Genomic DNA, 21,470 nt, shown 5'->3' on the forward strand with positions numbered 1-21,470 from the left:
CTGTCAAGAAAGTAGTTTATCTGAAAGCAATTTACGATAAATCCCACTATAGTATGAAGCCACTAAAGCGATATGGTGATGGGAAAAATATATTCAATGTTTCTTGCGTTTCCCCAGGAAATTTTGCGTTCGCTCGCAAATAACTCAAGTTATGCGAGCGAATGCAAAATTTCTCGGGCTAATGCAAAAGCATTGACATAATTTTTCCATCACTATGTCCCTTTAGGGCAGGGGTGGGGAACGTTGATCCTCACCTGCCTGTAACTTTAGTAATCCTGAAGACCTCGATTAGCTTCAGGTGTGTTTAATTAGGGTTGGAGCTAAACTCTCCAGGATCAACGTTCCCCACCCCTGCTTTAGGGGCTCCATACTATAGCATCCCTTGCGGCAACATTGAGAATGCAATGCGCACTTGAGTCGGAATTGTCTGTGTTTAGATATTTGCGTAACTGAACATTGGGCTGCAGTAGCTTGGCCACAAGGATAGCTTTGAGTGACATATTCAAAGAATGGCATGTTAACCACTATTATGCTAGATCCAAAACTTCAGTGCCATTTTGTGCTTTTTTGATTGACATTTTATTATTGGAAAATTCAAAGAGATTACTATGTAAGTTTTGCGCAAACAAAATCATCCATATCCACAACCGGTGTGATGACAAAAGGTTTCATAACTGTTCTTGGCAGCCTGTAGTGACATTCTCCCGTAGTGTACTAATATCATTTAAGTTTCCATGTTCTTATCTGCACTTGAAAATAGAATGTAGCCCAATCCTCTGCTGGCCTGCTGATTGCCTGCTGTGTCATCTCTATTTCCATGATGATGTGAATGCTATGCTGTTAACTGTCTGGTACCATCTGAAGACAGGGCTTTAAATTTAATTTAACAAACCCCCCCTTATCTGCATATGTACTGTATTGCTGTTTTCTTTCTTTTTGGAACTTTTTTGTGAAAGTTGTCTGCATTTTAACTAATTAAATTATGGGAATTAAAATTACAAAGAATAATAACAATCTGCCGGCCTCCTGTTTTAATTTGTTGATTGATGTTTTAAAGTTGAAGTTTGTAATTTTTGTTAAAATGATTTATCACAACCCCAGCTTAATGTGGATATATAAGACATTTAAGCATCCTGACTTGGAAACCAATGGCAGGAATTTGGGGTGTGGTTATCTGTTTGGCCTACCAATGAAAAATGGGGGATTGTTCAGGAAAGCTATTTGGGGGAAAAAAAGATGGTTGGTGTCACTATTGGCATAGAAATTACACACAAGTTTAATTTTGTTGTTTTTTCTGACTCATTTAAGAGTCTTGAACTTTATACTGACACTGTGGATCCAATTGTTTTACCAATGGTATATATCCTATGCACAGGCATATTTGACAGCCATGATTAATTCTTCAACCAAAAGTGTCTGGTGATGGGGGGTTAGTAATAAAAAGGGTCTGACTGCTCTAATACCAAATTATCTTTCAAGTAAAGCCAGTTCACTTGGCGGCCATATTTGTAACAACTCTTGCAGCTATTTCAGACATGCAAGACCAACGCCAATCTACTTGAATGGGGAAATACTGAAATCTCGTGCTAAATACACATTCAAACATTTCAGCAATCAGCAACAAAATCTGATATTAACTGTCCCACAAATGTTATTTCTTATCCTCAAATGGCATTTAAAAATAAAAAAAGAAGCTATTTCAAGTTGGTCCAGCCAACGTGCATGTGCAGCGCCAAGCGAACCAGAGCTTCGAACGGCAGTGATGCAATGACTTTACCAAATGGCGATGGGCTCTTTTATTTAGAAGTACTTGCTCCACCATATTATGCGTAGCAGTTTCTCCCATTCATAGTAATGTGAGTGAACTGTCTTGGTATATATAGTCTTTGTCTAGACATGGTGGACAATAATGGGGAATACCTTATGTAGAATGAAACTTCTTTTTCTAGGCCACTGACTAGAGTCTTTATTTCATTGTAAGTGAAAACTTTAATATCAAAAGTGCCATTTTTTTAGATAACGGTTGACAAATTACTTCCATTACGCACTTATTTTAATAATTTAAGTGCAAATTAAAAATTATTCAGACCTAAGTTTGTGCTAGACAGAATTAACAGACAAATCCTTCAATCTTGCACAAAACTTTTAGTAACATTCAATAAAACATTTTAGTTTAAAATTTACAGAAGGGCCTAAAGAGGTATAGTTGTGGGGGAAAAAAATACTTTCATTTCCTAAGAAACTTAAAAAATTTATCTAACAAAATTAGTTCATATGCCTTAAATCAATTCACCAAAAAATATTGAAAAGTTGGAATAGTTTAAAGAGCATTGAAGTGTGGGAAATCAAATACGATAGCACGCAGATGTCTCTCATAAAAACATTTTCTTTAGAGACAGAACAGTTTCTTGAGGGAACAAATAAAAATGTTCACATCACCATGGTCCCTCAGGGCTCCATTCAATTCATATCTGAGTTCTCAGATGTTTTTGCCAGGTGATCCTCCTCCTAGAGGTAAATACTCAATCTCAGCATAATAAAACAACATTCTCAAAAATCTTCTGCTCCTCAAAAGGTCCTCGGTATTCACATTAATTCATGCCACCTTAAATAAGCTGTACTAATCAAAACACCTTTAAAATCATTAAATAAATAGTTGCATCTCTTCTACCAGTGTTCTTTATGGCACTCATGAGCCTTGACAATCTCAGGGGTTGGAGTTTGTGTTCTGGAGGGTCTGTGATCTGAGGTGTTATGAACGCGGCTAACGTTGCCTGGTTTGGGAGCATCCGCGTTCTCCGAGAGTACCTCGCTCTGACTACAAAGCCTCAGAGCCTGAGAGATAAACACATCTAGGTCAAAATGTTCCTCTCCGGAAGGATCCATCTGCGAGGGCTCTTCATCGTTTCCACAACAAATAGAGGAAGACGGATAATTGGATGAATCATGATGAGGAGAGGAAGGAGATGAGGGCAGCAGAGATGGAGGAGCGGAGAAGAATGGGGTGGGACTCCTCCTCCTGTCCTCATGGAGCTGGTGAGGGCTGGACAGTTGCAAAGGCGCTGGTATTTGAGTGTGAGAATGAGGCAGCAGTGTAGGAGACAGCGGTTGAGGAGGGGAACACGGAGAGGTAAGATGTTCTTGAGGAGAACCGGGCGAGTGGAGTCCAGACTGTGTGCTCGCCACCCAGCGCGAGATCTCCTGAAACAGATCTCCGGGCTCGGCAAGAAGCTTCTCCACGCTGCCACCTCTTGGAGCAGACATGCTGTTATGCCTCCAGTGAGACAGGTCCAGTATTAGCTTGGGTTCAGAGTAGTGCTGCGGCTTCCCTTCTCGCCACGCAATCTTATCCAGGTAGGACGGAGAGCCCACCTTGTAATCGCAGGATCGGCCACAGTCCAGCTCCGTGAATTGGCCGCAGACCCGCTCCAGAGACGAGTGGGACTGCTCCAGGAAGCGCTCTGCGGAGCTGCTGTGGGAGTATTTGCGAGGGTCTACCTGAGCCTCCTCGATGTGAGCCGTCGAGCTCGCTCGTGGATCTCTTTGAACTTCGTCGTCTTCTGCCTCTCCCAGCTCTGAGACGCTCTGCATGCACCCACACTGCTCCTGGGGCCGCCAATAAACGTCTGAAGACAGACTCCCATCATACCTGGAAAAATTATATAAACAGTTTTAGCATGCATATGAATATTTCTATAAAGTGGTGTATATTAGCAGCAAGTCACAGTATTATTTAAAGTATACAGTGCTGTTTAAAAGTTAGGGATATGAAGATTTTTAATACTTTTATTCAGTAAGGATGCAATAAATTGACCAAAAGTGACAGTAAAAACCTTAATAGATGTCTTTTTCAAATAAATATTATTTTGAACTTTCCATTCATCAAAGAATCCTGAAAAAAAAAATTAAGCAGCACAAACTGTTTTCAACATTGATAATTATAAGAAATGTTTCTTGAGCATAAAATCAGCATATTAGAATGATTTCTGAAGGATCATGTGACACTGAAGACTGCAGTAATGATGCTGAAAATTCAGCTTTGCCGTCACAGGAATAAATTGCATTTTAAAATATAGTTATTTTAAATTGTAATCATTTTTGTATCTGTATTTTTGATCACATTACACATGTTAACAGTTGACTAGTGCGATCAAATTAATCAGTAAACCTGTGTGTGCTGTCAAATACTCCTGTCCTGACCATTATAAGTATATTACTTTAACCACAAATTTTGTTTTCGCAAACAGAGAGAAGAGTCAAATGGTGGTAAAGACGACCATCTGTAGCATAGACAATTTCTTTTAACAGCAGCATTTTTACACTTTGTCAAAAATAATTGGATGTTTCAAAAGATCATTTCTGTTCCTGATCCAAGCTAACAAGCTTTTTCACCTCTCACTGTTGGCTCCGAACAGTAAAGGAAGAATTTGTGTCAGATGTGCCCATATGGCCACATAAAAGACAACAATGACATTTTTATTAAGTCTGCTATGAGATTTAATTATGCAGGGGTTTAATAAGTTTCTATATTTGAACAGCATTCTACGTCACTGGAAAGTCCTCTGGGCATTTCAGTACCCATCTGTGTAAATTGCCTTTTACGTGACCCTTGTTTTCACTCTTCCAGTGTGCATGTACCCACAAACTTTTAACAATCAAACTTTTATCATTAAAGAGCATGAAAGAACGACTGTAGACTTTAATTTGCTCTTCCAAAACTGAAATTCTTTTTTTTTCCTCCTCGGTTTCATTATGCTCTAGTAATCACAACTACTGCACTTTATTGGATCCACAAATCTCAGCTCAAACTGCTTTTGTTTGCTACATACTATTGTTAAAATAATGTTTCTGGCAACCCGCTATTGCATGATGTACCCGTAGGGTAACAAACCCATTTCTTTGCTTTGTAAGATGGTAAACTGCCAAATAATAAAGTTGCAACAAACCACTAAAAGCTTTATCTTGGTCATACTATGTCCTGGTAGTAAAATATTTGAAATATTTTTCTGGCTTTGTACTGTACATAGTTTGTAGGAAAAGGAGGAGTCCGTTTATAGAAAGAGACCTTTTTTCATTAGTGGCTAAACATCATTTCAAAGAATTCAGAGAGTCTCTTTAATTTGTTATTATTTCTATTTGTTATGAGAAATATATTTGTTCTATATTTCTAACTTCGATACAACACGATAATCAATACCATTTTTGATACCACAGGGAAAACTGCCATATCGACATTTTTATTATCTCATAATTTTTTGATCATTTGGGTAATTTTACTGCAATAGCTTACACACACTTTATTTGAAACTCTGAACTAAAAATACAAAAGAATGTGTTTTTAAGTGTTTCAGGTGCATCTAACAGTAGTATTTGGGTAAGAAATATACAGAAATTAAAAAGTAAAACAACATTAAATAGTCTTCATTGTAAAAATTAAATACAGATTAATGCTAACAATTTAAGTTACAAATTCAGTCAAGAGCAGTGCGTGAATTTCTGTCTTTTGTTCTCTGATTAACATGAGAGTCAGCAACAGGTTTATTAGACTGCTGTCACTTTAAGAGCTTATGCGTGGATCCAATATACTGTTACACAAATTTCTCAATTTACATTCCAAAACTGACTGTTTACATGAATACTTGCCAAGATGGACATTTTGCGAGAGCAAGAACCCACAGCAGGTATCGATACTGCAGAAAAGGAGTATTTGAAAAGTTTGATATTTTTTTAGTATCCATGCATATCGAAATATAGATATATTTTGACAACACTAGAAGCAACACTGTGTCACAGTGAAATGTATGCAATGAATGCAGACACTAGAGCATATATTGCCGTTATATACAGAAAATTCAGTTAATGCCATCACAGGAATAAATTACATTTTCAAATATATTAAAATAGAAAACAGTTATTTGGAATTGTAATAATATTTAACAAAATTACAGTTTTTATTTTATTTGTTGGCCAAATAATTGTAGACTTGGTGAGCATAAGAGACTTTTTTTAAAACATTAAAAAAAATCTTACTTTTGAAAGAAAGTGTAAATTTTTATATTAAAGGTGCCCTCGAATGAAAAATTGAATTTATCTTGGCATATTTAAATAACAAGAGTTCAGTACATGGAAATGACATACAGTGAGTCTCAAACTCCATTGTTTCCTCCTCCTTATATAAATCTCATTTGTTTAAAAGACCTCCGAAGAACAGGCGAATCTCAACACCGACTGTTACGTAACAGTCGGGGTGTACGCCCCCAATATTCGCATATGCCAGCCCACGTTTCCAACATTATAAAAGGCATTAGACAAGGGCAGCCAGTATTAACGTCTGGATGTGCACAACCAAATCATCAGACTAGGTAAGCAAGCAAGAACAATAGCGAAAAATGGCAGATGGAGCAATAATAACTGACATGATCCATGATAACATGATATTTTTAGTGATATTTGTAAACTGTCTTTCTAAATGTTTCGTTAACAATAGCACGTTGCTAATGTACTGTTAAATGTGGTTAAAAGTTACCATCGGTTATTACTGTATTCACGGAGACAAGAGAGCCGTCGCTTTTTTCATTTTTAATCACTTGCAGTCTGTATAATGCATAAAACACAACTCCATTCTTTATAAATCTCTCCAACAGCATTACCCATTGGCCACGGAGCACTATCAAACTCATTCAAAATCAGAAGTAAACAATATAACAGTATACAATACTCACATAATCCGACGCATGCATGCCGCATGCATGACGAACACTTTGTAAAGATCGATTTTGAGGGTTATATTAGCTGTGTAAACTTTGTTAAGGCACTGTTTAAGGCAAGCGTGAGCTCTGTGGGCGGAGAGCACGGGATTTAAAGGGGCCGCAGCATAAATTGGCGCGTTTATAATGATGCCCCAAAATAGGCAGTTAAAAAAATTAATAAAAAAAAAATCTATGGGGTATTTTGAGCTGAAACTTCACAGACACATTCAGGGGACACCTTAGACTTATATTACATCTTTTAAAAACATAATCTAGGGCACCTTTAAATTGTATTATGTATTAAGTTTTATTAAGTGTTAATGAGATTTTTTTTATAATCAATTAACATTGCTTTTGTCATGTTTTACAAGATGGACAAAATTTGTCGCCAAAAGTGTCAAAATTTCGGTTTTACCGAATGACACTTTTGGTTATACCGAATGACGATATTTTCAAAAATGCTAACAGGCTGATATCTAGTTGGTTAGCTTGCTAGCTAGCTAGCAAAAGGACAATCAAACATTTTATATTTAGCACAAGTTTTTAAAATATTACAATACTTTCCATGTTTTACAGTGGTTGTACCGAATTACCTGATGTTTCTGGACATGTGTATGAGCAACTGAAAACATGAATTTTTCAAATAGTTAAAAGAGAGTTAGTTAATTTGCTTCACGACCATGTGGTGCTTTGCAGGTGTCTGAATGATGTCACATGATACTGACAGCATTACTTGATCCAAAATGGTCCCTTTACATTGGTTACTCTGAATGACAATGAAATTATTTTTCCGGACATTCTTTCTCATAACAAAGCAATGACTTCTACACATAATTTTAATACCATTTTGCACTATGTTGATATTTGATGTAATAAAATCATGCCAGAATAAAAAATATACACATTTATTTCATTTTAAGATATTTTAACCACAAATGAAGTGGCTGTATTGGCCTTTGGATGGTTAAACTGAATGACATTTTGACACTTCAGAATCTTTAAAATACTTTTATATGTAGCAATATATAATTAAAACCTTTAGGATATATTTGACATACTCTGGATGTCATATCTTTGTTTTTTATTATTATTAAGGCCTTTGGACAAAAAAATGACCCATCACGTCATTGACCCATAAATTATATTAATTTATTAATTAAATATAGTATTTTATACTCTATTTAGTCTTGTGGCTGTTTTAGACTTCTGACATCAGCCAAGTCTTGATTAATTTCTTTCCATTGTCACATAGTGTTGTTTTCATTCAACATGCCTAAAATGAACCCTAAATTTATTATTTACTCTATTTAATATTACATTTATTATTTTTTTTTTATTAGTTTTTGATTTCAGTATAAGGTCCATGCAAGAAATACAACATGAATGAAACCTTTTTAAGGGAGGAATGTGGATTGTACTTTATTTGAAACTTTAAATTTAATTAATTTAATCAAACAATAATTCTTCTCAGCTATATAGATTTAACAACATTCTTTGTAAAAAAGCAAGAGTGTTTTTTTATATTGTCAGCAGCAGTGAACTGTGAGTGCCAGGAAAACTAACAAATGACACAACTCTGGGTGTTGATAAATCAGAGTGCCTCATGTGTGACATGTGAGCGGTGTACCTGTCCCAGTGGGAGCTGAGCGCATGACCATGCTCAGTGACCACACTGTCCTCTAGCTCGTCCTCTATGCGAAAAGGCTGCAGGGAAACAGGCTCATCCTGAGGACACGAGTATCTCTGCAGGTATGGATGAGACAAAGCTGCTTCTGCTGTCAGCCGGTCCATGGGATTAAAGGTGAGGATGCACTCCAGGAAATCAATGCCTGAAATGTGGATTCCGTGACTGAAACTGTTGATGTATCACTGTTGTTGATGTATAAAAATAAATATTCTCATCTTACCTTTGTCCTCCACCTCTGACAGTAGTTCTCTGAGTGACCTCTTGACCCCCCACCCTTGACCTACAAAAGAGGGCATGACCTTCAGCAGTTCCTGTCTGTCCTCCTCTCTAATAACAGGCACAGTGTCCAAAATCAGCTGCATCTGCTCCAGCTCATGAGCACCTTAGAGAAGAGAAACAAACAGAAGCATTGTAACTTTGTCTGACTGCACCAGAGCTATTTACATCAGGGTGCAAACAACCACTTAAAGGATTAGTTCACTTGAAAATGAAAACTACCCCATGATTTACTCACCCTCAAGCCATCCTTTCTTCTTTCAGATGAATACAATCAGAGTTATATTAATAATCACCCTGATGCTCCCAAGCTTTATAATGGCAGTGCATGGGAACCACCGGTTTGAAGCTCAAGAAAGTGCATCCATCCATCTTAAACGTACCCCACATGGCTCCGGGGGTTAATAAAGTCCTTCTGAAGTGAAGTGATGTGTTTGTGTAAGAAAAATATCCATATTTAACACATTATAAAGTAAAATAACTAGCTTCCACCAGACCGCCTTTTCATAAGTTGAACATGGAAGGCGGTCTGGCAGAAGCTAGATATTTTACTTTATAATGTGCTAAATATGGATATTTTTCTTACACAAATGCATCGCTTCACTGCAGAAAGCCTTTATTAACCCCCTGGAGGTGTGTGGAGTACATTTATGATAGATGGATGTGGTTTCCGTGCACTACCATTATAAAGCTTTGGCGCATCAGGGTGACTATTAATATCACCCTAACCTATGATGGCTTGACCTTATTTTTTAAATTAATACTTTTTTAATGGCAAAATTAAATGTATAACAATCATGCCAATATAAAAATATAGTTTAACACTAAATACTCTTTATGTATCATCTGTAACCATATTATTTGTTACTGCTATTCGTATTGTTTTACTTTACCTTATTTGAAATACAATTTTTGTCCCTATTCTTGTCATTCCTTTTGTTGCATGTATTGACACTCTGGCAATATTGTATTTATAAAAATCTTGCCAATGTAGTACTGTGAAATGAAAATGATAGAAATAGAAATGGATTGATATGTCAGGTCTAAACATCTCTTTTTACTTTGCTACGTACAGCCACTAGAGGATGCTCTAAGACCGAGTCCGGATAATGAAGATTGATGTTCTTGTTTCTCAAGTGAACCGCTAGATCTATACAAAACCAATAGAGCAACAGAAACACTAATGACGGCCCCTTGCTCATTACTGAGTGCTCTTCTGGCCTTACCTGCAAACAGCATGCGTCCAGTGAGCATCTCAGCCAGAATGCAGCCTGCGGCCCACATGTCAATTGCTTTAGTGTAGTTATTTGGAGACAGCAACAGTCTTGGTGAACGGTACCATTTAGTAACCATTCCCTCGGACAGGTATCCCTGCATAGCAAAGATAATGTTATATGCACAATTAAATGGTGTACTTCATAGGATAATTGTCATTTTTATTGTAGTTTCGAAGGTTGACAGGCTGAAAAAGAAACTCGGATTTGTACACCAAGTTACTTTGGATTAAAGAAAATGAATAAACCTATTTAAATATATGTAAATAAACATAAATATCTTTAATGCTTCTTTGCTAAATAAAAGTATTAATTTCTTCAAACAAACAGTAATGTTTGTGTGGTATAATATAAATAAATATATAAAAAAAAAACAGAGTAGGTTGTAAAAAAATGCCATGTGACTCAGCATCTGTGTTAAGTCTGATGAGAAGCAGCTGATATACAGTAACCCTATGACTCCCAATAAATCTCCTTCAGCTCATCCTTCCTGCCTTCCTTCATCCTTTCCTCTTCTTTCTCACCTCCCACTCTCCCCCAGGGCTCAGGTGATGAATTATTTGTGAGATTTTAGCAGGCAGCCTCAGTAGGGTGGTTCTGAAGGGTGATGGTGACACAAACGAGAATGATATTTACATATCCTGCTTAAACAGAGGGCCTTTGTCTTCTCACTGGAGCCGATTCAAACAGACCTTTGAAACTGTTCACAATCACAAGCAAGTGAGGCCAACAAAGACAGAAAGTGAGTAATAATAAGGAAAAAAATGTCAGGAATCGGGCATCTTGACCAACAAATGTCAGCAATGCTGATTTTGAGCTGTCAAGAACTGTCAGTGCAACTTACATAGAGACAGACTCGACATTTAGGATGTTTTCTGCTGCCAACATTTACACTGGCCAAAAATCCACAAATAGGATAAATAAATATTTTTAGAATGTGTAAGATAAATATTATTAGATTATTTATTTTCATATTTATTATATTTATCACAAAAAACCTATGTAATAATATAATATAATATAATATAATATAATATAATATAATATAATATAATATAATATAATATAATATAATATAATATAATATAATATAATATAATATAATATAATATAATATAATATAATATAATACAGTCCAAAAGTTTTGAACCACTAAGATTTTTAATGTTTTTAAAAGAAGTTTCATCTGATCAGGCTACATTTATTTAATTAAAAATACAGTAAAAAACAGTAATATTGTGAAATATTATTACAATTTAAAATAACTGTGTACTATTTAAATATATTTGATTTATTGTGATGCAAAGCTGAATTTTCAGCATCGTTACTCCAGTCTTCAGTGTCACATGATCCTTCAGAAATCATTCTAATATGCTGATTGCTGCTCAAGAAACATTTAATGTGTACAATTGTTACAAAATATTGTGTACTTTTTTTTTTTTTTTTTCAGGATTCCTTGATGAATAGAAAGTTCAAAAGAACAGTGTTTATCTGAAATACAAAGCTTCTGTAACATTATAATGTCTTTACTGCCACTTTTGATTGATTTAATGCATCCTTGCTGAATAAAAGGATTCATTTCTTTAATTTTTTTCAAAAAAATAAAAATGAAAATTCTTACTGACCCCAAACTTTTGAACGGTAGTGTATAATGTTACAGAAGATTAGATTTCAGATAAACACTGTTCTTTTGAACTTTCTATTCATCAAAGGAATCCTGAAAAAAATATTGTACACAAACTATTTTCAACATTGAAAATACATCATAAATGTTTCTTGAGCAGCAAGATCAGCATATTAGAATGATTTCTGAAGGATCATGTGACACTGAAGACTGGAGTAATGATGCTGAAAATTCAGATTTGCCATCACAGGAATAAATTACTTTGTGAAATATATTCAAATAGAAAACAGTTATTTTAAATTGTAATAATCTTTCACAATATTACTGTTTTTACTGTAATTTTAATTAAATAAATGTAGCCTTGGTGAGCAGACGAAACTTCTTTTAAAAACATTAAAAATCTTAGTGGTTCCAAACTTTTGGACTGTACTGTATATGATATGTAACCCTGTACAACAAAATTTTTTTAAATTTAGATTTATACATAATCTGAAAGCTGAATAAATAAGTTTTCCATTGATTTATGGTTTGTTAGGAAAGGACAATATTTGATACAACTATTTGAAAATCTGGAATCTGAGGGTGCAAAAAATCGAAATATTGAGAAAATCGCTTTTTAAAGTTGTCCAAATGAATCCACTAACAAAAATACATTTTTTATATATTTATGGTAGGAAATTTACAAAATATCTTCATTCAACATGATCTTTACTTAATATCCTGATGATTTTTGGCATAAAAGAAAAATTGATCATTTTGACCTATACAATGTATTGTTGGCTATTGCTACAAATATACCTGTGCGACTTATGACTGCGTTTGTGGTCCAGGGTCACATAATTAATATAATATAATCTCCATGACAGCTTTAAATTTATCTAAAGTGGATTGATTTATCAAGTTTCTGAAACAATCATAAGTCAAATCGGTTTCAAAGACAATCATAAGTTAAGAAAAATTATTAAGGAATAAGGAATTTTATATAGCTTACAGTATGTTTTTATCTTATTATTTATGGATATTTTTAAATTGCTGCTTACGCTGGTCAAGCCATCATAATTGAGCTACAGAACAGCTGAATTGGCCCACTGGTTCCTTATTCAAATTATAGATAAAGTTCAGTGTCCACATCATCTTTATTCTTCATGTTGTATTGAATGAGTATAACCATCTGGGGCCCTATCAGTCCCCTGCCTGCACTGCTAGCATATGTGGATCCAGATGCTGCTGTGAATCCATATTCCACTTATCTGTGGTCCTCTAGATTTGGGAACTGAATGTTCCCTCCATGCTGAGAGGGGAACAGACGCTCTCAGCACTGAGTGTCAGAGTTGCAGGCACTCGCTCAGTGAATGGGTGAAGGGAACTACTGCCCTTAATTCACTCAAGCTTAATGCACACTCAGAGGTACAATGACACACTAATATTTTAGAAGGGGAACACAGGTGGCAGTCCAGGCTCACTTGGTATCCTAGGGGTGATGAGACATGACCAAAGAAAAAGAAAAAAACTTTTGAGATGATTTGAGCTTTGTGACATTGTGCGTTATTCTGCTGGAAGCAGCCATCAGCTGATGGGTACACTGTGGTCATAAAGGGATGGACATGGACAGCAATGATAAACAATGCTCAATTGGTACTTAGGGGCCCAAAGTGTGCCAAGAACATATCCACCACATCATTATACCACCAGCACCAGCCTAAACTGATGATATGGATGGATCCATGCTTTTATGTTGTTTACGCCAAATTCTGACAAATTCTGAAAAAGAGACTCATCAGACCAGACAATGTTTTTCTAATCTTCTATTGTCAAATTTGGTAAGCCTGTGTGAATTGTAGCCTCAGTTTCCTGACAGCTGACAGGAGAGACACCCGGTGTGCTCTTCTGCTGCTGTAGTACAAGGTTCAATGTATTCTGCACTCAGAGATGATTTTCTGCATACCTCAGTTGTAACAAATGATTATTTGAGTTACTGTTGCCTTTCTATCAGCTCAAACCAGTCTGGCCATTCTCCTCTGACCTCTGGCATCAACGAGGCATTATCGCCCACAAAACTCCCACTCACTGGACATTTTCTCTTTTTCTCTTTTTTCCATTCTATGTAAACCCTAGAGATGGTTGTGCGTGAAAATCCCAGTTAATCTCAGACCAGCCCGTCTGGCACCAACAACCATGCCATGTTCAAAGTCACTTAAATCACCTCATCTTGACCATAGCTGTGTCCCAATTCACATACTATAAATCCTAAATAGTATTCGAAATTAGAATCAGTGTGTCCCATATCGTAGTATGATGAAATGAGTATTCCAAAGGTACCCAGATGGTCTACTTTTACCGTTAGAATCCAAAGTGCAGATCCGTGCACACTCTCGATTCGATTAGAACTACAAACACAAGACAGGTTTAGATAGGGGTTTGGGTGATTAATAATCAGTATCTAACCTGATGAAAAGATATTTATTCAATGTCATCCACATTATATTTCATCAGCAACAGCATTGTGAACGTTTCTAAAGATATGTTAATCATTAAAGGTGCCCTAGATTCAAAATTTGAATTTATCTTGGCATAGTTGAATAACAAGAGTTCAGTACATGGAAAAGACATACATTGAGTTTCATACTCCATTGCTTTCTCTTTCTTATGTAAATCTCATTTGTTTAAAAGACTTCCGGAAAACACGCAGATCTCAACATAACACCGACTGTTACGTAACAGTCGGGGTGTACGCCCCAATATTTGCATATGCCAGCCCATGTTCCCAACATTATGAAAAGCATTAGACAAGGACAGCCAGTAACGTCTGGATCTGCACAGGTGAATCAACAGACTAGGTAAGCAAGCAAGAACAACAGCGAAAATGGCAGATGGAGCAATAATAACTGACATGATCCATGATAGCATGATATTTTTAGTGATATTTGTAAATTGTCTATCTAAATGTTTCGTTAGCATGTTGCTAATGTACTGTTAAATGAGGTTAAAGTTACCATTGTTTCTTACTGAATTCACAGAGACAAGAGCTGTCGCTATTTTCATTTTTAAACATTTGCAGTCTGTATAATTCATAAACACACCTTCATTCTTTATAAATCTCTCCAACAGTGTAGCATTAGCCGTTAGCCACGGAGCACAGCCTCAAACTCATAGAGAATCAAATATAAACATCAAAATAAACACTTTACTCACATAATTCGAAGCATGCATACAGCATGCATGACGAACATCTTGTAAAGATCCATTTGAGGGTTATATTAGCTGTGTGAACTTTGTAAATGTGCTGTAATATAATCGAGAGCTCGTGTGGCAGGGAGCACGCGAATTAAAGGGGCGGCGCGCTGAAAAAAAAATCAGTGCATAGTTAATGATGCCCCAAAATAGGCAGTTAAAAAAATTTATTTAAAAAAATCTATGGGGTATTTTGAGCTAAAACTTCACAGACACATTCAGGGGACACTTTAGACTTATATTACATCTTGTGAAAAAGCATTCTTGGGCACCTTTAACTTTTAAATGCATCATTATGCAAATTGCAAACACATGAGAAGAGTTCCCCACATGAAAGACCCATGACTAATATCTGCTAAATACTTTTGAATACATTTTGCACAATATTATATTGTTTTAAAGTTAAACATACCAAAAATGTTTCTGTAAATGTCTTGCCACAAAGTGTAAAACTTTTGAAGCCACTGAAGACAGAGCAGCTTTGACATTTTGATAATACATAAATATTTCGAGTGACATGACAGCAGAGGGATGCTGTTCTTAAAGAGTCTGCAATCTCAGCTTCCTACTATCAGTGTACTATCAGAATTTTAAACAGGGCTCTTGCAATAATAGCCCTTCTATATTTTCCTGGGGAAGGCTGTTTTTATTTTGGCTGTTCTTTCCATCCCAAACTGTGACTATCCCCCTTTACTGATCATTCACCCCACCTTGTCCTGTCTCACACAAAGCTCTCCATTCATGTTGTTCTCCTGGTCTGCTAGTGTTACACAGTGAGCTCTGCTAAATAATACAGAAGCACAATGAGACAGTAGAGTGCCACATTAATCTTTCAGCTGCCATAACATCAAGGTAATTGTTCATAATTATTGTGTAATGCAATATGTCCAAATGTCAAAGTTTGAAAACATCCATCTATGTGAAATGCACAGAAATATGAAGCAACTATAGACAGACTGTAGTTGTTATATTAATAGGGTACCAGGATCAAATAAGCAAAAACAAAACACTGTGGCCAAAAATGCTTCAATAAACTCTCCAAACAACTATCCATTCTAAACAATCAATAGGTATTTTAACTAACTTTAGGAATATCAAATGAAGAGATGCATGAGAACTTTTTGTATGTAGCACAGCAGATACTGCTTAAATCTAATTTGTAGCTGCCAAGACTTATGATAATGAGAACCATCAAAAAGATTGAAAGCAGATAATCTAAAGTACTTCTGTTCCTAAGGATGTTATGTTGATGATAAAGCTGTAAATGGATTAATATGTCATTATCTTAATAGCCTGCAGCACATGATAATTGATAGGAAATGTGATTCTGCTAATCAAGGCCAGACTGTAACTGCAGGGTGAACCACACTGAAAGCTTGCAAGGCAGTACAAACTAACAGTATGACGGTACATACTACTAACATTTAAAAGTTCCCAAAAATGAACTAATATTTCCAGTTCTTTACAGTGTTATTCAGCATGAAGTGAACCACACCCTTAAAAAAAAAAAAAAGTACCATTGCACAGTAGCCGCATCAGACTGTAAGTGCTTTGATATATGTTAGGTTACCTGATAATTACCATGGTATTTACATAAACAATAACCTGGTACATGAACAAAAAACATATTATTGCCAAAAATATTCACCAAAACTCCACAGATAATGTAATCCAAGACTCCAAGAATTCATACTAGATAAACATCTTGATGAGCTTTGATACAATCAATATTTGACCAATACAATACAAATTATTTTCATATTTTCAATGTCCAATAATCAATATACAGAACAGATTTTTATTTTTTGTTATATTTCTGCTTTTTGATCAAATAATGTATAAATGATCATTAAAATACAACAATAAAAACATATTATGTATTGGTTATTTTTAAAATTATTATTATTATTTAAAAAAAAGTTAAAAATTGTCAAAAAAAAATCCATCCTTTGATCAATGTCTTATTGTTAAGCTAATTTATGAATTGGGATTATTATTATTATTATTGTAATTATTGCCATATTTCTTTTTTAATTAAATAATGTATAACTTAATGATAATTAAATGATAATTAAACAACTATATATAGTTCATTTATGTAAGTGAGGATAGCAAAATAAAGTAAACTGTGACATATTATACCCAAACATTCTCCACACAGTGGACTACCAGTAAAACTGATAAAGATTTGGGATCAAAAATTATTCAGACACTTTGATCTGACCATGTTTTGCTTAAGTGTTATCTGACATAATTATGTCATATTTTATTAATAAAAATTTAAACTGTAGTGAATAAACTGTATTAATGAATGAAATGTTCAATGTTTCTAAATAAATTTTGGTTTGACTGTGTGTGTGTATGTATATTATATATATATATATTTTTTTTTTTATATATATTTTTTAATTATTATTATTTATTTGTTTTTTGGCAAATGTCTAATTGTTATGCTACATTGAATGAATGAATGAATGTTAAAATGATACTTTACTGATGAATACAAGTGTAGGTACTCACAAAATGGTGCCATTTATCAGCAGATCTAATACTACAGCACTGATAACAAATTAAATTGGAATATTGATAAAGAAATATCAGTCAGATATCTCTATTAGAAATCATTGTAGTATTTCTACTAACAAAGACCTGTCTAGATAGAGGTTATTCTTTCTAGTGGGTGAAGCAGTTTGTGCTGAAGTCATTTCTGCCCTGCAACTGTGGCTCTTACCTTGTGCGAATAATGTGGGTCGACAATGCGAGCCAGACCGAAGTCTCCGATCTTCAGCAGCATTTGCTCCGTGTTGATAAAGATGTTCGCTGGCTTGAGGTCACGGTGCAGCACGTTGGCCGAGTGGATGAACTTGAGTCCACGAAGGAGCTGATAAAAGAGCAGGGTGGCGTGTTCGGCTGGCAACGGCCCTTGCTCGAGTAACCTTGCTAGGTCAGTTTCCATACACTCTTGCACGATGTATATTGCCGGCACATGAGTCAAGTCACGTGGTAAAGGGTGACCGGACGGCCCCAATACGTCATACACCCTAACCACGTTCTCATGCTGAAGGCGGCGGGTGATCTTCACCTCCCTCAGAGCGTGTTTTACACTGACGGCATCTCGCATTACCAGCTTCTTCACTGCCACACGAAGTCCACTGCGTCTGTCCACCGCAGAGAGTACGAGGCCCGATGCTCCCATGCCCAGAGGACGCAGATCCTGGTAATGTCCCCCCAGGTCAAAGCCATATCGGAATGGGGATGTATTTTGCCAGGCCATTGCTTAGAGAGGAGCAATAGGGCATTGCCTGTGAGAGGCTGGAGAGAGTGAGGAGAATGATAAATAACCAAATAATGCAATATTGCAATAATAACACTTCTTCTTCAAGAAAGAGATCTTAAATCACAGTTGCATACTATCAAAGCAATGGGGGCACAGTACTGGGTGGAATACAACTCAACACCCAGTACAGGGCAAGTGTTTCCATAGCAACATCCCACAGTCAGCCAGTGCCTGCTGCACACAGCAAACATTCTGTAACTCAGTCTCCCAGGATTCAGCCCTACCCCAAAAACACTCCATGTTATAATGAAACTGAATTACGCTCCTGCACTGGAGTTGGAGGTTCTCTGTGATGTTTGACTTTAACATTAACGGCAGGTACTTAAATCGTGGGTTAGAGCTTTCACTTGCCGTCTCCAGCTCCAGGCTGTCCTGTACCCTCCATTCTCCTCACGCAGCTATGTTTCACGCTCCTCATGCATTCCCTTCAGTGGAGAAAAAGAAAGAAAGAAAGAGCAGATATGTCGTTAGATTACAATTACAATAAACATATGGACAAATACGCTTTAGAAATATGATCAAATTAACATTTTTACGTTTCATAGTTTATAGAATCTCAGCTTGGTTGTTTCCTACGTTATTATATAAATAATGAGCAACAAAGCATCTAGTGTTATTCCTAACACTAGACTTAATAGTCTGATATCACTACAATACCATTTCTTGTTTTCCAACTCAGTTCTTAAAGGTGAACTCCGTAAGTTTTTGTTTACATTTAGCTGGCTCTTAATCACCTCAATAGAGTGCAACAGTTCACTTTTTCAGCTGCTTTGGTTGTGAAAGTATTTTTCCCATTCATTTATCCCATAGGGATTAAAAAAAAAAAAAAAAAAAAAAAAAACACTTGTTAAAGTGTAACAAGTCATGAAACAAATAATCCAGCTACAAGGTCAAAACATTAAACACTTTGATTTGTAGCAAAAAGTATTTGAAAATCGGACAAAAAGACAAAAGTACAGAGTGTGTACTTAACGGCTTTAATGAGGAAAAAACTAAAATCCCATAAAGCATTGTGAATGACAATGAAATTAAAACTGATGGATAAACTATTGATTTAAAGATGTTGATTGTGTACATAGCATATTTACGTTTACTGCAAAGCATGCATATATACACAAATATTAAAGTAGTTTGAAAGTGTAGGGAGACTCTCTCTGTTGCATCATTTGCAGGGATTCATGGGAATAGGCGGACGTAAAAGAGATCTTTTGGCACAATTTGCTGTTTTGTTTTCTGATTGGTGAATCATGGGTAGTTTTTCACCAGTAATTCCACAGATGAAGACGTGTATTGTAAAGAATAAGTTGAAATAATGCTGGCTGACAGCTTCAACAAAAGCAACAAACTTTTAGCTCACAGTAGGTCTGTCTTTAAGGTTTATTGATTTTTATCACTCAAAATCAATTCCCCTATATCGAAAAAGAATGTGATTTTCATTTCCGCAACCCGAATGTTGCACTCTATGCTACCAGTGGTTTTGGACATATTGACCTGAATGCACTTCTTTTTACCAACTGAAGCTACTCCACAACTGTTTATCTTCGGATTTGAATGTTTTTCTTAAAGGTATCTCATATACATATATGTATATATATATATAGATAGATAGATAGATAGATAGATAGATAGATAGATAGATAGATAGATAGATAGATAGATAGATAGATAGATAGATAGATAGATAGATAGATAGATAGATAGATAGATACACACACATTCATTTAATGGACATTGGTTTTAATTGTTTATGTGTTGTAAAGTGACTTAAACACTAGATAAAAAGTAACATTATTATTAGAAGTAGTAGTAACTCATCAATAGCGCGACACCACAGGTCATGTGATGTCAACATGGCGGCACCCATAAGGAGACGGACCCGTTCATGTAGAATAAAACAGAACACTGATACATTTAGAGTACTTATTTCATGTGATGATTTTTACTGAGATTTCTCAAAAATGCTGTTCCTTTCTTTGTGTAAAACTTTTTGAAAAAGAAAAAACAATTACCGAGTTCACAGAAGAATCTAGTATAAACCAATGGGACCACACTAGTGGGTGAGCCAAACTTTATAAATAATGCATATGACTATGGCGCTGACCGTGCAAGCGGATGCAATGTGTTGCTGAACGTTAGAACAAAATGTAAACATTGATTACGCTGAATGATTTTATTGTTCATATTTATGCACGTTAGGTACCGTAAATTAATAAAAACGGAGAACTTGTTAAGCCTGCACAAATGAAGCTGTGGGTCCAGCTGAACACACAATAGGCAGCGCTGCATTCATTCGCCTTTGTGTGACAACAGTAACGCCTGTATTTGGTTCTGAAATTGAACGGATACATATACACAACCCCGTCCGTAATATACAGAATAAGAATAGTTTCACTCGCAAGTCTACTCAGAAGTGACAAAAGAGCCTACAAACGTAAGAAATGGAGTACAGAATCAGATTTTGACAACACTGTCTTCTTATCTTCCGGCCCATCCGCGGAGAAAACTACAAAGGCAGCGATGCTCCTGGATCTCTTACCGTCGCCTGCCTTTGTCAGCTGCTTCACGGCTTTGCTCTGTTTGTGTTAGAAAAAAACACAAGTGAACATACCTTTCCATCGGGAAAGTGGTGTTTTCGTAGTTCAGAGTTTGTTATTGAATCTTGGCACTGGTGCAGTCCGGTAGATGGAGGTTTTAGTCTGTCAGTTTGCCGCTGCCGTGAGGAATTTTCCGTGTGTGTTATCAGAGAATAATATAAGATCTTACCCGCGATAGTGTCACCCGGAGAAACCGCTGAGAGAGCGTTCATTTGAGATACACCTCATTTGTTCTACTCCCGGTGTCCCTCTTCCACTGTGGAATGAATCTACAAGCTTTTCTTTGGCAAACTCGTTGGTGCCCCGTCGATGACGTCACGCCCTCCCTGTCCATCAGACGGTGATCCTGACACCTGCGCGCTTGTGCAGGACAATATATCCTGTACTTAAACGATGGGCCGTGGCATCAGGTCTGCTAAGTGGTCTTGACTGGTCAGGGCATCTGTTTTTTTACATGTAAAGTGCTTTACAGACACACTCACTGTTTATGTTAATTTACTGACTATCAAAGATACTAGATTAAGTTTTTTGGTGGTAATGTGACGTCTATGTACACTGCATTTATACACGCGCACACACACATAGAATTATAATTATATAGTTTAAAACTATTTGCATTTTATTACCTTACAGAAATACTGTGATGAAAAAAAAGATCAAATTATTGTTTTTAAACATTCAGCCTATTTATTTTTTTT

The 21,470-nt window shown here is 36.0% G+C and overlaps 1 protein-coding gene across 2 annotated transcripts; it reads right to left on the minus strand.

Annotated features, from left to right (window-relative positions):
* Window positions 1-1,951: 1,951 nt before the first annotated feature.
* Window positions 1,952-21,247, minus strand: mapk4 (mitogen-activated protein kinase 4). 2 transcript variants are annotated; one of them, XM_048209673.1, is made up of 7 exons: window positions 20,942-21,247; window positions 18,530-18,602; window positions 17,573-18,153; window positions 9,939-10,083; window positions 8,657-8,818; window positions 8,377-8,578; window positions 1,952-3,649 (listed from the first exon to the last, which is right to left on the minus strand). In XM_048209673.1, the coding sequence occupies exons 3-7, from the start codon at window positions 18,113-18,115 to the stop codon at window positions 2,668-2,670; spliced, it is 2,034 nt and encodes a 677-aa protein (XP_048065630.1). In that variant the 5' UTR covers window positions 18,116-18,153; window positions 18,530-18,602; window positions 20,942-21,247; the 3' UTR covers window positions 1,952-2,667. The 2 variants fall into 2 exon arrangements, with proteins under 2 accessions (XP_048065630.1, XP_048065629.1); XM_048209672.1 differs by lacking the exon at window positions 20,942-21,247 and adding an exon at window positions 20,787-20,935 and having other exon boundaries at window positions 18,530-18,603.
* Between the last annotated feature and the right edge of the window lie 223 nt (window positions 21,248-21,470).

Source organism: Megalobrama amblycephala, linkage group LG12 (assembly GCF_018812025.1).
Source record: "Megalobrama amblycephala isolate DHTTF-2021 linkage group LG12, ASM1881202v1, whole genome shotgun sequence".
Classification (NCBI taxonomy): Eukaryota; Metazoa; Chordata; class Actinopteri; order Cypriniformes; family Xenocyprididae; genus Megalobrama; species Megalobrama amblycephala.

What these genes read in the sequence shown, in the direction of transcription:
- mapk4 (XM_048209673.1), bottom strand. Translation starts at nt 18,115, where the DNA reads ATGGCCTGGCAAAATACATCCCCATTCCGATATGGCTTTGACCTGGGG. An exon ending in ACCCACATTATTCGCACAAG is followed by an intron (nt 10,084 to 17,572) that starts GTAAGAGCCACA and finishes TTTGCTATGCAG; the next exon opens with GGATACCTGTCCGAGGGAAT. An exon ending in GTCAGAGGTGGAGGACAAAG is followed by an intron (nt 8,579 to 8,656) that starts GTAAGATGAGAA and finishes TCCACATTTCAG; the next exon opens with GCATTGATTTCCTGGAGTGC.